Source organism: Oncorhynchus masou, chromosome 27, assembly GCF_036934945.1.
Source record: "Oncorhynchus masou masou isolate Uvic2021 chromosome 27, UVic_Omas_1.1, whole genome shotgun sequence".
In the NCBI taxonomy this organism is placed as follows: Eukaryota; Metazoa; Chordata; class Actinopteri; order Salmoniformes; family Salmonidae; genus Oncorhynchus; species Oncorhynchus masou.
The window spans coordinates 27,891,209-27,907,253 of record NC_088238.1 but is presented as its reverse complement, the minus strand read 5'-3'; the positions used below and the strand labels follow the sequence as shown (position 1 = coordinate 27,907,253).

Genomic DNA, 16,045 nt, shown 5'->3' with positions numbered 1-16,045 from the left:
CTTTGAAACAGTAAGCGGGATGGAGTTAACCCTTTATATGGATGAACTCTCTGAACTCTCTGTCCTTAGACACTTCAGAGACAAAAGTTAACTTTAAATTATAAGAATAGCTTGAAATCTGTTTTTTTATAAGATAGAGATGATTTTTCTCCAGTGTTCAACTTGAAAGTTTTCCTTCAAAAGGTGCATTACCAGTCCTCCCTGTACGATATTGCTGTACCATTTCTACTACACCGTGAGGTTTAAAGGGATTTTACTGTTTCTATTGAGCACAAGGTTGAAGTGTTTTCTGAAAGGGGTTCGGCAGAAATCTGCAATATGATATACTTTATGCATTAGATCTGTCTATGAATTGTCATGGGGTTATTAGTTTGTTGTGTATTGTAAAAATGTCCCCTATCTCTTCTTCTATTCCCTCCCCTTCACTGTAAACGAAGTCAGCGTCTGTGTGTGGGTGACTGGATGTAAAGTGGATGGATAGGGACTGGTGGTGCCTGCTGAGTGATGGAGTTGCTATCTCTCGGTTACTCTATGGATATTAGATGACTGTGCCTGCCCAGCTGCTCACACAACAACACACCTGGACAGACAAGCAGAGATAGAGACCCCGCTCTCATCAAATCTTAATGACCTGGGGTGTGAGTGTGATTATGCCTTTTTGAGACAATGTTCTGTGACTCAGCACAATTGACTGTAATCACACCCAGAGGAAAAGGGAGAGAGAGAGATTTGTTTTCGTAGCTCAGCGGAGCATCTGCTCAATGTATCTTCTAGACGTTCCTAATTAGCAACTAGGGAGCCTATGTGTACATAGCTCTCAAAGATGTATGAGTATATCTCTCTCCCTCTGCCCTCCCCTCCCTCCGTATCTTGCTATTCCTCTTCCTCTCTGCTCTTCCTTTCGATATCCTTTCTTAGAGGTGTACTTAAGCAATGAGGCCTGAGGAGGTGTGATATATGGCCAATATATACCACGGCTAAGGGCTGTTCTTATGCACGACGCAACGTGGAGTGCCTGGACACAGCCCTTAGCCGTGGTATATTGGCCATATATCACAAACCCCCGAGGTGCCTTATTGCTATTATTAACTAGTTACCAACTTAATTAGAGCAGTAAAAATACATGTTTTGTCATGTACCACAGTTGTCAGCCAATCAGCATTCAGGGCTCGAACCACCCAGTTTGTGGAGCTGAGATGTGTATTACTTCAGTGGTGAACATAATACGATAACACACATACACCTTTCAGTGTACCCAATCCAGACCCTGAGTGGCTTAGAGTTCTCTGGGCGGTGAGCTTTCATTTGTCATTGATGAGAGTTGATGGTTCACTCTGGCAGATAATTGAATTCTCGTTTGGCCTCTTGTTTTAGAGAAAGCCTGGGTCCAAGTCAAATGAAGCCAGTAGGCTCATTTCAAAAACAATGAGGCCAAACAGAATTAACTAACACAACTGGCTCGGCCTCATTATCGACTGATTAGAACAGAGTGTGCGGCCTTACAGTAATGGCTTTTCTCCTGGTGTAGACATGCAGTAAACCACTAACTACCTCAACACGCCCTCGCTTTGCCGATCTCAGATTTGACTTGTAATCCTGTCGACGGCCTCAAGTTCAGTTGCTCAAACATTTTTCTCTGCTGCACAACCACACAATGTACAGTAAGTTCAGTTATTGAGTGAGTGAACTTCAGTTTGTGCAATACAGGATTGTTTGCATATATCGGATTTTGTAATGGTTTATCACAGCCTCTGGGCCTCTACCTTTGGCTGATCTACAGTGCCTTCAGAAAGTATCCACACCCCTTGACTTTTCCCTAATTTTGTTATGTTACAGCCTGAATTTAAAATGGATTAATTGAGATTTTATGTTACTGGCTTACGCACAATGTCCCATAAATTCAAAGTGGAATTATGTTTTTGGAAATTGTTACAAAATTAATACAAAATGAAAAACTGAAATGTCTTGAGTCAATAAGTATTCAACCCTTTGTTATGGCCTAAATAAGTTCAGGAGTGAAAATGTGTTTACAAAATCACATAAGTTGCATGGACTGTGTGCAAAAATAGTGTTTTAACATGATGTTTGAATGACTACCTCATCTCTGTACACCACACATGCAATTATCTGTAAGGTCCCTCAGTCGAGCAGTGAATTTCAAACACAGATTCAACCACAAAGACCAGGGAGGTTCTTCCAATGCCTCGGAAAAAATGGCACCTATTGGTAGATGGGTAAAAAAAAATAGACATTGAATGTACCTTTGAGAATGGTGAAGTTATGAATTACACTTTGGATGGTGTATCAATACACCCAGTTACTACAAAGATACAGGTGTCCTTCCTAACTCAGTTGCCGGAGAGGAAGGAAACCGCTCAGGTATTTCACCATGAGGCCAGTGGGGACTTTAAAACAGTTACATAGTTTATTGGCTGTGATAGTAGAAAACCTGAGATGGATCAACAACATTTTAGTTACTCCACAATACTAACCTAAATGACAGAGTGAAAAGATGGAAGTCTGTACAGAATAAAAATATTCCAAAATGTGCATCCTGTTTGCAATAAGGCACTAAAGTAAAACTTCCCAAAATTTTGCAAAGAAATTAACTTCATGTCCTGAATACAAAGTGTTATGTTTGGGGCAAATCCAACACATCACTGAGTTACCACTCTTCATATTTTCAAGCAGGGTGGTGGCTGCAACATGTTATGGGTATTTTTTTAAATTTAGTTCCACTTTATTTAACCAGGTAGGCTAGTTGAGAACAAGTTCTCATTTGCAACTGCGGCCTGGCCAAGATAAAGCAAAGCAGTTCGACATATACAACAACACAGAGTTACACATGGAGTAAACAATCGTACAATCAATAATACAGTAGAAAAGTCTATATACAGCATGTGCAAATAAGGAAGGTAAGGCAATAAATAGGCCATGGTGGTGAAATAATTATAATATAGCAATTAAACACTGGAATTGTAGAATGTGCAGAATATGAATGTGCAAGTAGAGATACTAGGGTGCAAAGGAGCAAGATAAATAAATACAGTATGGGGATGAGGAAGTTGGATGGGCTATTTACAGATGGGCTATGTACAGGTGCAGTGATCTGTGAGCTGCTCTGACAGCTGTTGCTTAAAGCTAGTGAGGGAGATATGCGTCTCCAGCTTCAGTGATTTTTGCAGTTTGTTCTAGTCATTGGCAGCAGAGAACTGGAAGGAAAGGCGGGCAAAGGAGGAATTGGCTTTGGGGGTGACTAGTGAAATATACCTGCTGGAGCACGTGCTATGGGTGGGTGCTGCTATGGTGACCAGTGAGCTGAGATAAGGCAGGGCTTTACCTAGCAGAGACTTGTAGATGACCTGGAGCCAGTGGGTTTGGCGACGAGTATGAAGCGAGGGCCAGCCAACGAGAGCGTACAGGTCGCAGTGGTGGGTAGTATATGAGGCTTTGGTGACAAAACGGATGGCACTGTGATAGACTGCATCCAATTTGTTGAGTAGATGATGTAGGCTATTTTGTAAGTGACATCGCCGAAGTCGAGGATTGGTAGGATGGTCAGTTTTACGAGGGTATGTTTGGCAGCATGAGGAAGGATGCTTTGTTGTGAAATAGGAAGCCGATTCTAGATTTAATTTTGAAATGGAGATGTTTCATGTGAGTCTGGAAGGAAAGTTTACAGGAGAGTCTAACCAGAAGGGGAGTCTAACCAGATACCTAGGTATTTGTAGTTGTCCACATATTCTGCCCGCCCAGTGATGCTGGACGGGCGGGCAGGTATGGGCAGTGATCGGTTGAAGAGCATGCATTTAGTTTTACTTGCATTTAAGAGCAGTTGGAGGTCACGGAAGGAGAGTTGTATGGCATTGAAGTTCGTCTGGAGGTTAGTTAACACAGTGTCCAAAGAAGGGTCAGAGGTATACCGAATGGTGTCGTCTGCGTAGAGGTGGATCAAAGAATCACCAGCAGCAAGAGCGACATCATTGATGTATACAGAGAAGAGAGTCGGCCCAAGAATTGAACCCTGTGGCACCCCCATAGAGACTGCCAGAGGTCCAGACAACAGGCCCTCCGATTTGACACACTGAACTCTGTCTGAGAAGTAGTTGGTGAACCAGGCAAGGCAATCCTTTGAGAAACCAAGGCTGTTGAGTCTGCCAATAAGAATGTTGTGATTGACAGAGTCGAAGGCCTTGGCCAGGTCGATGAATATGGCTGCACAGTAATGTCTCTTATCGATGGCGGTTATGATATTGTTTAGGACCTTGAGCGTGGCTGAGGTACACCCATGACCAGCTCTGAAACCAGATTGCATAGCGGAGAAAGTACGGTGGGATTCGAAATGGTCGGTAATCTATTTGCTAACTTGGCTTTTGAAGACCGTAGAAAGGCAGGGTAGAATAGACATAGGTCTGTAGCACTTTGGGTCTAGAGTGTCTCCCCCTTTGAAGAGGGGGGTGACTGCGACAACTTTCCAATCTATGGGAAACAATTTCAGCAGATCATTTTAGAAGAGAGCATCCAGAATGTCTAGCGTGGCTGATTTGTAGGGGTCCAGATTTTGCAGCTCTTTCAGAACATCAGCTATCTGGATTTGGGTGAAGGAGGAGTGGGGGAGGCTTGGGCGAGTTGCTGTGGAGGGATGTTTATCGGGGTAGGGGTAGCCAGGTGAAAAGCATGGCCAGCCGTAAAAAAATGCTTATTGAAATTCTCAATTATAGTGGATTTACCGGTGGTGGTAGTGTTTCCTATCCTCAGTGCAGTGGGCAGCTGGGAGGAGGTGCTCTTATTCTCCATGGACTTTACAGTGTCCCAGAACATTTTTGAGTTTGTGCTACAGGATGCAAATATCTGTTTGAAAAAGCTTGCCTTTGTAATAATAATAATAATATATCCCATTTAGCAGACGCTTTTGTCCAAAGCGACTTACAAGTCGGCTGGGGCCACTACTTTTACATATGGGTGGCCCCAGCGGGAATCGAACCCACGACGCTTGCTTTCCTAACTGCCTTTGTATTTTTGTTCCTATCTTCCCTGAAAATGTCCATATCACGGGGGCTATTTGACGCTAATGCAGAACGCCAGAGGATTATTTGTGCTGGTCAAGGGCAGTCAGGTCAAGGGCAGTCAAGCAATTTTTTGAATTGCTTATTTAAGATGATAAGGAAGGCACTTTTAAAGAAGAACCAGGCATCCGATACCACTGGGATGAGGTCAATATCCTTCCAGAATACCCGGGCCAGGTCATTTTAGAAAGGCCTGCTCGCTGAAGTGTTTTAGGGAGCGTTTGACAGTGATCAGGGGTGGTCGTTTGACCCCAGACCCATTACGGTTGCAGGCAATGAGGCAGTGATCGCTGAGATCTTGGTTGAAAACAGCAGAAGTGTATTTGGAGGGCAAGTTGGTTAGGATGATATCTATGAGGGTGCCCGTGTTTACGGATTTGGGGTTGTACCTGGTGGGTTCATTGATAATTTGGGTGAGATTGAGGGCATCAAGCTTAGATTGTAGGATGGTCGGGGTGTTGAGCATGTCACAGTTTAGGTCACCTAGCAGCACGAGGTCATGAAGACAGATGAGGGGCAATCAATTCACATATGGTGTCCAGGGCACCGCTGGGGGCAGAGGGTGGTCTATAGCAGGCGGCAACGGTGAGAGACTTGTTTCTGGAAAGATGGATTTTTAAAAGTAGAAGTTCGAATTGTATGCTTGTCATTGGCAAAGACTAGGGAGTTTAACAAAAAACTAAGAACAGGCTAAATCCTAGAGGAAAACCTGGTTCAGTCTGCTTTTCGACTGACACCGCAAGACAAATTCACCTTTTAGTACGACAATAACCTAAAATACAAGGGCAAATATACAATGGAGTTGCTTACCAAGACGACATTGAATGTTTCTGAGAGGCCTAGTTACAGTTTTGACTTAAATTGGCTTGAAAATCTATGGCAAGACTTGAAAATGGCTTGAAGAATGAAAAACATTTTTTTTTCAAATATTGTACAATCCAGGTGTGCAAAGCTCTTCCCAGAAAGACTCACAGCTGTAACATGTATTGACTCAGGGGTTTGAATACTTATGTAAATTAGATATTTCTGTGTTTCATTTTCAATTAATTTGCCCCAAAAAAGTAACATATATTTAATCCATTTTTAATTCTGGCTGTAACACAACAAAATGTGTAATAAATCAAGTGGTATCAATAATTTCTGAAGGCACTGTACTGATCCTATTGGCCAGGGTTGAGGCTCTGTAGCAGACCAAAAAGCCTCTCTTTCATTCCTACACAGCTGATTGGCTTGTCTGTCCCAGGTGGGGGGTGGGGGTGTAGTGGGAGGGTGAGGGTTGAAGCATATATCTCGTTCCCATGCACAACTGTCGACTGGTACGAATAGTGTGTGCTTGGAAAGCTGAGCACCTGTGTTTTTGTGTGTGTAGCGAGTTGGGTGTACAGTGCATATACGAATGCTGAGCTTATAGATTCCCATGAGAACCTCTCCCATCCAACCTGACAGAGCTTGAGAGCATCTGCAGAGAAGAATGGGAGAAACTCCCCAAATACAGGTGTGCCAAGCTTGTAGCGTCATACCCAAGAAGACTCAAGGCTGTAATCGCTGCCTGAAGGTGCTTCAACACATTACTGAGTAAAGGGTCTAAATATTTATGTAAATGTCATATTTCAGTTTAACATTTTTAATACATTTGCAAAAAAAAAACTTCAATTTTATAATAAGGCTGTAACATATCAAAATGTGGGGAAAAGTCATGATCTGAATGGTGAGCTTCTAGATTCCCATGAGAACCTCTCCCCATCTCTTTTCCTTTCTCATTCTCTTATTCTTCCTGCGTCTTTCTGGTCTCGACCACCACTTCAACTCCCCAGTGGTCTCTGTCTTCTCCTGGTGGATGAGCTGACTGTCCGTCACTCCTGACTGTCCGTCATTATTCATCTCTGTGTGTGTCCATGCGCGCATGTGTGTCAGTACATCTTGGTCCCTGGTATCTGCAGAGTTACTAATGAAGGGGCTGCTCTCAGCGCTGGGCCTCAGTATTAATAACCAGCAGCCTGAAATAGAACTGAATACTATTAACATGCTAATACAATCAGCATGGAGCCCTGTCCGTTTCCCTAGCAGCCTATTCACTTCCACTCTGGTACCACACGGCCTCTCTGTAGAACATCATTATCCTTTCTATACAGTTGTGTGTGTGTGTGTGTGTGTGTGTGTGTGTGTGTGTGTGTGTGTGTGTGTGTGTGTGTGTGTGTGTGTGTGTGTGTGTGTGTGTGTGTGTGTAATGTTCGTTGTTAAAGATGTTAGTGCAGATGTGAAATGATTGAGATGATTATATAAGTGGGTTATGTAGGTAAAGGAGAAACTGAGTGAACCGTGCTGTGTGATGGGGAGTGTGTTCAGATGATTGCCTACCTGCTATACCATAGCAGTGTGCACCTGTTAGAGACATTATAGAGGGACGTTGTAGTTAGACAGCCACATAACGCCACCTACTGTGACTGCCTACATGGCTTCTGTAAATAGAACTCGTGCCTGAGTGAGATGATTGCAAAAGCATAGAGCATATAGGACCCCCACCCCCAAGAAACCTGCTGGTGATAGAGAAAGGGAAACAGATGGGGAGGGGTCTTTATGCTTCAGCCATCATCTAACTCAAGTCCCTGAGTTCTATCTATGGAAGACATACTGCAGGCACAGATGGGAACATATTTGTCAGTTGAATTCATGGGTGACAATTTCCTGAATGCCCGAGTCTTTTGGTTTTCCTGGCACGTTCCTCTGCCTTCCTATTCCTAAAGAGGACTAGAGAGGTGCTGACCCTGGCCATCAGCACCATCACCATCCTCTGCATTACAATACCTTCTCTCTCTCTCTCTCTCTCTCCATGACATGACATGTATTAAACAGGACTTTGTCTCCTTCACGGTCACCTCTCCTCACTGGCTCTGTCACTCCATTTCTCCCTTCTCTTTCTCTCTGCCCCTGTTATTGCCCCTCTCTCTCTGTGTGTGTGTGTCTCTCTTTCTCTCTCTCTGTGTCTCTCTTTCTCTCTCTCTCAATTCAATTAAATTTGCTGTATTGGCATGATGTGACAATGTACATATTGCCAAAGCTTACTTTGGAGATTTGCATAATTAACATAATAATAATAATCAATGTTGTCAACGGGACAACAGTAACAACAATAATCAAGAGTCAAAATAACCATACATTCAACAATAAGCAGAGAGGACATGTGCAGGTTGCTCTCTCTCTCTCTCTCTCTCTCTCTCTCTCTCTCTCTCTCTCTCTCTCTCTCTCTCTCTTTCTCTCTCTCTCTCTCTCTCTCTCTCTCTCTCTCTCTCTCTCTCTCTCTCTCTCTCGCATCTAATTCCATATTTCCATGAAATGCGAGGAGCTTTTCAGTGGCTTATGGACAGAAGTGAATTAATGCGGACATCAGACTGATGTGAAAAGCGTTTTGTTTTTAAATCCCCGGGTGAACGAGGTGAAGGGGATTGGTACATGTATCCCTGCACTCTTTCCCCCTGCCTATTATCTCACAGCTGTGATGGGCTGTCATTGTTATGCTGCCTCACACAACCCAGGGGGAACACACACACACACACACACACACACACACACACACACACACTGTAGCTGGAGCAATACCTCCCCGGCAAGCGGAGGTATATCCGCACTAACACTCTCACGCACTACTGTGTGTACACAAAACCTCTCTCATACACAACCACCTTCGCCAATTACCTGGGCAAGCCTACGACCAAACTACAACACCTCTTTAAATCCCACACTCACCCACACATGGAGCCTTACGAATGAGGTAGAATCCTGCAGCCACAGAATGGAGCACATAGTAACCCTCTCCCTATGACAGGACCTCCTCACTGAGAGGAAACGGCCTAAATCGGAGCCAAAATGGAGCCCACTGTCCTCATGAGCGTGAAGCAGTAGGCTCAGCATAGCGGAACGCATTTCCTGGTCTTGCTTGATTTGGGGCTGTGGGCCTTTTGTCATGAAGCTGTGTTAATTTCAGTTTAGCAGGTTCGCTCTGAATGTACGCTGATTGGTCAATAATGGAACTGACTAGCAGTAGAGCGCTACGTGTACTGTTAGGAATCGTGCGTGCGTGTGTGCGTGTGTCTGTAATCACTCTACCCTCTCTATTTAGTTCTCCTACAGCATTCAGTTCCAGCCCATGTGAGGAACTGGAGTGAACAAAAAAAACGCAAATCAAGAAGTTTCTCAGTAAACAGGCTGATTGTGAGATTGAGGCTAAGCTGAGGGAATATGGGAGAGATGTGTTTTAATATGGAAGAGATGCCCCTCTATACTTCCACTGATAGGCCTCACGGTCTCATTAAAAGGTCTGTGCAGAGTTGATAGGTAAGCAAGAAGTGTGTGTGTGTGTGTGTGTGTGTGTGTGTGTGTGTGTGTGTGTGTGTGTGTGTGTGTGTGTGTGTGTGTGTGTGTGTGTGTGTGTGTGTGTGTGTGTGTGTGTGTGTGTGTGTGTGTGTGTGTGTGTGTGTGATAAATGACTGGTCAGCATTGGCAGTCAAGCCTATGGCAGACCTCATGTCACACACACACACACACATACAGTAAAACAATTTTGTATTTCTGTAAGGATGCCCAATCCTAATCTTTATCTTGGGGATTATATAATTCAGACTTTGACCCTATCTAGCAGGGGGATGAGTGTTGTTTGGGGTACTGCTGCAGTTACATGTATTTCTGTGCTTCACTGCTCTCAAAGCTCTGCAACCTAATCTTGATTATGACATAATGAACAAGGCGGGGGGGGGGGACCCTGACAGAATCACATAACAAGTGGGTTTTTAAAGCAACGGCAACAGAGGAGATTGTTTGTCAGGACATCTCCTGCAGGATTTGAACAAAGGAAACAGTCATCATGGATTTAAGAGCTCTCGTATTACTGTCCCCACTTCTCCCAATCCCCCCCTCCTCCTCTCCTCTTCCCTCCAGGATAGTCTGCTCTGTCACTGCTCAATGATTCAGCATCCAAACCACACCGCTTTGCTGTAGTTTATCCCTTTCTTGAAGGATAAAAGTGGTCTCTTGGGTGCGTGCGATTGCGTCTGTGTGTATAGGTTTCACACACCCCTTCTCTGCTCGATCACGTTCTGTTCCTCCTTCACTCCAAAGCTATTTTGTAGTGTGTTTTATAGTGTGTGTGTTGTATTGTGTGTGTGTGTGGTTAGTGTGTGTGTGTGTGTGGTTAGTGTGTGTTTCACTCCAAAGCTATTTTGTAGTGTGTTTTATAGTGTGTGTGTTTTATTGTGTGTGTGTGTGGTTAGTGTGTGTGTGTGGTTATTGTGTGTTTCACTCCAAAGCTATTTTGTAGTGTGTTTTATAGTGTGTGTGTTTTATTGTGTGTGTGTGTGTGGTTACTGTGTGTTTCACTCCAAAGCTATTTTATAGCGTGTGTTTGTATACTCCCTATCCATCTGTCTTTTTCCTTCTACTCCTTGACAAAGTGTTTTGAGGTACACTCTTAAGATTCACTGAGGAATCTGGTTGACTGTCAGGTTACCAAACACTGGTTTGACCATGCCTTACCTCACACCATTGATACAAGACCTAACACTGCATGACGTTGTCTTTCCGGTCTCCCCCGAAACGTATTCTCACCATACGGTACTTCCTTTTCTTCTGTCCAGTTAATAAACTGTGGGCATAAATGAGCGCTGTGGGTCGGGCCAGCCCCGCGGGGTGGTTGCCGTAGCACCCAGTCTCTGATCTCCCCTCCTGTTTGAACTCCGCGTCGTACGATTATAAAGCAAAGAACACATCACTTATTCAACACAGAGAAGCAGCAGGGACAGAGATGTAGCATGACTGCTGTACAAACAGCACCTAGTCTGTGTCAGCCAGTGTCTCCGGACCAGAGACGGTGCCCTTTTTCTGTCTGTTAAATATTCATGTGTGTAAAAGCTTCTGCGTATAAGCATCTGTGTGTGTGTGCCTGTCATCCATGTGTGTGTGTGTGTGCACGCTTGTCATCCGCATGTGTGTGTGTGTGTGTTAAATAATCATGTGTGTAAATGCTTCTGCGTATACGCATCTGTGTGTGTGTGCCTGTCATCCATGTGTGTGTGCACGCTTGTCATCTGTGTGTGTGTGTGTGTTTGCATCTCTGCTGAACAGACACAGGGGACGGTGTGTTCAGATGTATTACAGAGGCTACTACAGCACTGCGTCCTTTCCTGCAGCAGGGTCCAATCAGATGACCTTCTACAGTTTCACTAGACTCCTGTTCTATTGTGTTTGTGTTCTGGGATTATTTATTTATTCCCCACTTGAGGAGAATAGCCTGGGAGATGATTGTGTTTCTGTAGGCAGTGGAGGGGCCTCTATGGGGGAGGAAGAGGGGGGCAGGAACCCCTCTCTGTAGTGAAGGAATGGGATGGGGCAGGTAGAAGGGGTGAGGCAGACATTAGGCAGCAGACACAGGGAAGGGCTACCAAGAGATTAACACACACACACACGTTGCATGATGTGACAAAGGCCTGCCTGTATTGGCCTCTACTCCACTGTAGCTGTGTGAGTAGCCCTTCACATTACATCACCCATCACACCACAGGAACAGAAGTCAGGCAGGGCAGACGCTGGAGACCGCTTTGTCCAGTCGCCCCTGAGAAGGAGAGTGTGCCAACCAAGCCAACAGACACTTCATCAACCATGAATGCTGCATCATTGTACTCTCTTACACACACACACACACACACACACACACACACACACACACACACACACACACACACACACACACACACACACACACACACACACACACACCTCCCTCGTGCAGGGCTGTCATCTAAGATAGCCCTATGTAGAACGTAATCCATTGTAACATGAGACCGTGTTAAGTGTCAGGGTATCATCGCATCTACTGGGGATGAACAGGACTAGGTACACACACACCCTTCTGGTCTCCACAAGCACAGTTAAACACGTCCACCCACATGCAGAGAGGCATAACTCATTCCTCTTTGATATGTGTGGAAAGCAGAACTCAGACCTGTGTGTATATGTGTGTGTGTGTGTGTGTGTGTGACAGAATAGAATTCTTCCCTCTGTACCCTAAACACTGTGTGGTTGGTTTGAAGGTCAGTATGAAGGTAGAGATGCGCTGCCATTGGTCCAGAGCTCCTATACAGAACACTTTCCCCCCAGGCCCTTTTTCCCACTGAGCTGATAGGAGGGGAGGGGAGGGGGGCATAAATAACAGTGGCACGTGAGGATGACAGACTTAATGGCATGGGAGGAGAAGATAGAAATACCACATCCGAGCAGGAGAGTTACAGAAATGACTGGAAGGGAAAGGGGGAAACCTAGTCAGTTGTACAACCTGATGCATTCAACTGAAAGGAGTCTTCCGCATTTAACCCAACCCCTCTGAATCAGAGAGGTGCGGGGGGCTGCCGTAATCCAGGTCATCGGCGACCAGGGAGCAGTTGTTGGAGGTTAACTGCCTTGTTCAAGGGCAGCTCGGGGTTTCGACCTCTCGGTTACTGGCCCAACGCTCCTGCCGCCTGGAGCATAGCCTGTTGTGAATGAACTGTTATTCCCAGCAGAGAGTAATTACACAGTGATGGTTATTTATGTTATTCATTCCTTGGGGTTTTGGAGGGTTTTTCCTGCAAGCCCGTGTGTGTGTGCATCATATAGAGACGTGTGTGTGTTGTCTGTCTATGTTTCCATGGTGTGTAACTGATCCCTGGTGTATAATGTCTAAGACAGACAATACACACACACACACACACACACACACACTGCATCACTAAGCAGTGTGAGGAGGTGGCGCCAACTCTACTCTTGAACAATCAACCACATCTCAATGTCTCTCCCCTCCACCTCCAAACTACCCCCCCCCTCCACCTCGTCATTCATCCCTTCCTGAAACCACGGTCACAGTTGTCATGACAAATGAACATCCTGTTGTTTGGATGCGTGGTGATGTCTTCTTGCCCATCAGGCCTTTGGGGAGAGGGAGAGGCCCAAGTCTGAGAACGCAACAATACCTGTCTCCGTGTTTGTCTGTTTGTCTGTTACATCTCATTCCTCTACACAGCGTGAAATCTGTCTTTTCAGCAGAGCTCAAATCCGTAATGTTTCCCAAGGTCGACGTGTCTCTTTACATTCCGTGCTCGCAATTCTGTCTGTGTGAGCGTCGCCGACTCTCGGAATCTCTCGACCCTTTCTCTCCCTGCTTTCCCTTCTCTCGCTCTGTCTGTCTGTCTCTCTCGCTCTCTCTCTGTCTCTCTCTCTCTCTCTCTCTCTCTCTCTCTCTCTCTGTGTTGCTGCCTCAGTGACTGTGGGATTTTTAGAATGCATTTCACAGCATTGCACAGGCTTACAAACACATCGTGACAAGATAATGACACTCGTTCGCAATTGTCTTGTTCTTTTAAACTCTCCTTCTCTCTTTCTAATGTCTCTGCAGCATTACACCAGAGTTCCAGACACCAGAGTTCTCTCTCTCTCTCTCTCTCATTTCATTGACAGGCTCTGGCAGATATTCCCCCTTCCGTCTTTCTTTTATCTGTCTCTGCCGATTTCTCCTCTTCTTCCTCTCCCTAGGTCTCTGTCTGTGCACCTCTGTTATATAAGACACTTCATACTCTTCCCCTCTCTTTTCTCCACCTCCCTTCTCCTTTCCTTTCCTCTCCTCTCATCCTCCTCTATCCCCCTTTATGGAGTCTCAATGCCATTAGTGAGTGTACATGTGGAAGGGTGAACAAGGAAACCGATGAGACCAAACATGCCATTAACCCTAGGGGAGGATTCAACTGTACGTGTCTGTCCTCGGACTCAAATATTATAGGTCCGTTCTCTGACCTTTCGTCTCTCTGTGTTGTTGCGTTCCAGGCACCTTTCCGGCTCCAAGATCAAGGATCTTCTGAGAATCTCCGTCCCCTTCCTCAAACGAGCCTGTGCCGTCTCTCTCTATGTGAGAATCGACCACAACCATTACAACTAAGACTATGTCTATATCTCAGTACACATCTGTTTGGGATAGTAATCATGTTGAATGTGTAGGTTAAAGCACATGTTTGATGTTATGTTTGGTACAGTTAACATTATATACATTGAATGTGTATGTTAAAGCACCGGTTTGATGTTAGTTTTTGGTACATTTCACTGTTATGTTGACATTTGTAAATGTAGGTCTAGTTGAATGGTAATGTCCTGCTGTTCACTCCTCCCTCCTGTAGGTGGCGGTCATCATGTCCTTCAGGCTCTGGCTGATGGGCGGCTCCATGCCTCTCTTCTCAGAGCAGGACAACCCAGCCTCCTTCTCTCCTCACCTGCTCACCAGGTTATTCCTAGCCCTATCACAGACATGTTAAATCAATTTCAATGCTAAAATGCTAAGATACTGTATTTCCTGCTACATGTAACCACTATGTTAAAAGTTGTATAAAAGGCTATGAATATACAAAGAACCACAAATAGACCCAAACAACAGCCTCCCTCCCTGGGTTAGCCTCCTACCCACTCCCCAGGCTTCAGGGCTTACCCCATGGTTGTAGACCTCAGAGTGCGTGAGCAGTAGCGTTCTGGTCCCTGTCTGCAGTAGCAGACACTGTAGCTGGCCTCTGGCAACAGATCATCTGTCAATTAGCTCTTGCAAGGCCACCTGGGAAATGTACTTCCTAAATCTCTTCATACCCTACATCCAATCCTTCTTCCTCTCCTTCTCTCCTTTCTCCCTGGCACTGTCTCCAGGATGCTCTTGTCATTGAGAAAGGAGAGTGTCCGTTTTAGTGTTAAACATTTCCATCCGGCCAGCTATCTATTTGCTGTCTATCTATCCATCAGTCAGTGTGCTCCATAATGTTTTAATGAAGAGATGCGTCTCGTAGTGAATACTGAGGATTGAGACTAACCTTGAAGAGTGTGTGTCCTTTTGATTCTGCCAATCAGTCAGTAATGTGTGTGTGTGTGTGTGTGTGTGTGTGTGTGTGTGTGTGTGTGTGTGTGTGTGTGTGTGTGTGTGTGTGTGTGTGTGTGTGTGTGTGAGAGAAGAGTGTGTATCGTCCTTGGTGTGTGTGTGTGGTCTGTGTTTATTCATTCCCACTCCATCTGTGGTGATGCAGTAGTGATTATCCATCATGTCAGCATTTCTCTGCCATTCCATTTATAATTCATCACAGTGCCCTCCCTTCTGTCATTAATCTACCCTGTGTGTGTGTGTGTGTGTGTGTGTGTGTGAGGTTGTGTAGGTATGTCTGTCTGTGTGTGTAGGTGCTTGAGTGATTTATTTGAATAAACATGCGGACTGCGGTCACAGCTTGATATGACATATTTATCAACTGCGGGGGACTGGAGAAGTAGCTGTGTGTTTGTGTGTGTGTGTGTGTGTGTGTGTGTGTGTGTGTGCGTGCGTGTGTAGGTGCTTAAGTGATTCATTTGAATAAACAAGCGGACTGCGGTCACAGCTTCATATTACGGATTTACCAACCGTGGGTGACTGGAGAAGTAGCTGTTTTCAATATGAATTTGTTAGGTTCTAGTTTTCAGAGTACAAACTCAACAGACACTATGCAAGCTTTAAACCAAGTTTATTCTGCCCAGAGAGTCAATACAGCTGCATTAGACAAAGACATGGTTTCACCCGTGGTCGTGTACACATACCCCACCTTGGGCGGAGTCTCCTCCTCATCGCTACACATTGCATCCTTATTGCTAGGCAGGGAGCTAAGAGATATGGGCCTTAAACGGTTCCTCCCCTTATCAATACTGCCACGTGTGACCGTTTTCCCTGCACTCAGTCCCTCCCAAACTTCATTATGGCACCCCTCACGTCTCTTTTAGAACTAATGATTCATAATAGGTTTGGTTTTTGAGCTTTAACTATCAAATTATGTGCAACAGTCACAGCCTGGTTAATGGCTGTGTGTGTGTGCGTGTGCGTGCGTGTGTGCGTGCGTGTGCGTGCTTTGGAGTTTTAATCTTCAACTGACCATGTTGCAGACCAGTGAATTTTCTGTTGATTTAGCGTT

The 16,045-nt window shown here is 45.1% G+C and overlaps 1 protein-coding gene across 1 annotated transcript in view; it reads left to right on the top strand.

The window, feature by feature from the left end:
* Positions 1-16,045, top strand: part of LOC135515940 (protein O-mannosyl-transferase TMTC1-like) — a 93,707-nt gene that overhangs the window by 33,100 nt on the left and 44,562 nt on the right. The window contains 2 exon segments of the mRNA XM_064939816.1: positions 13,908-13,989; positions 14,255-14,358. Coding sequence (XP_064795888.1) covers positions 13,908-13,989; positions 14,255-14,358 — 186 coding nt within the window.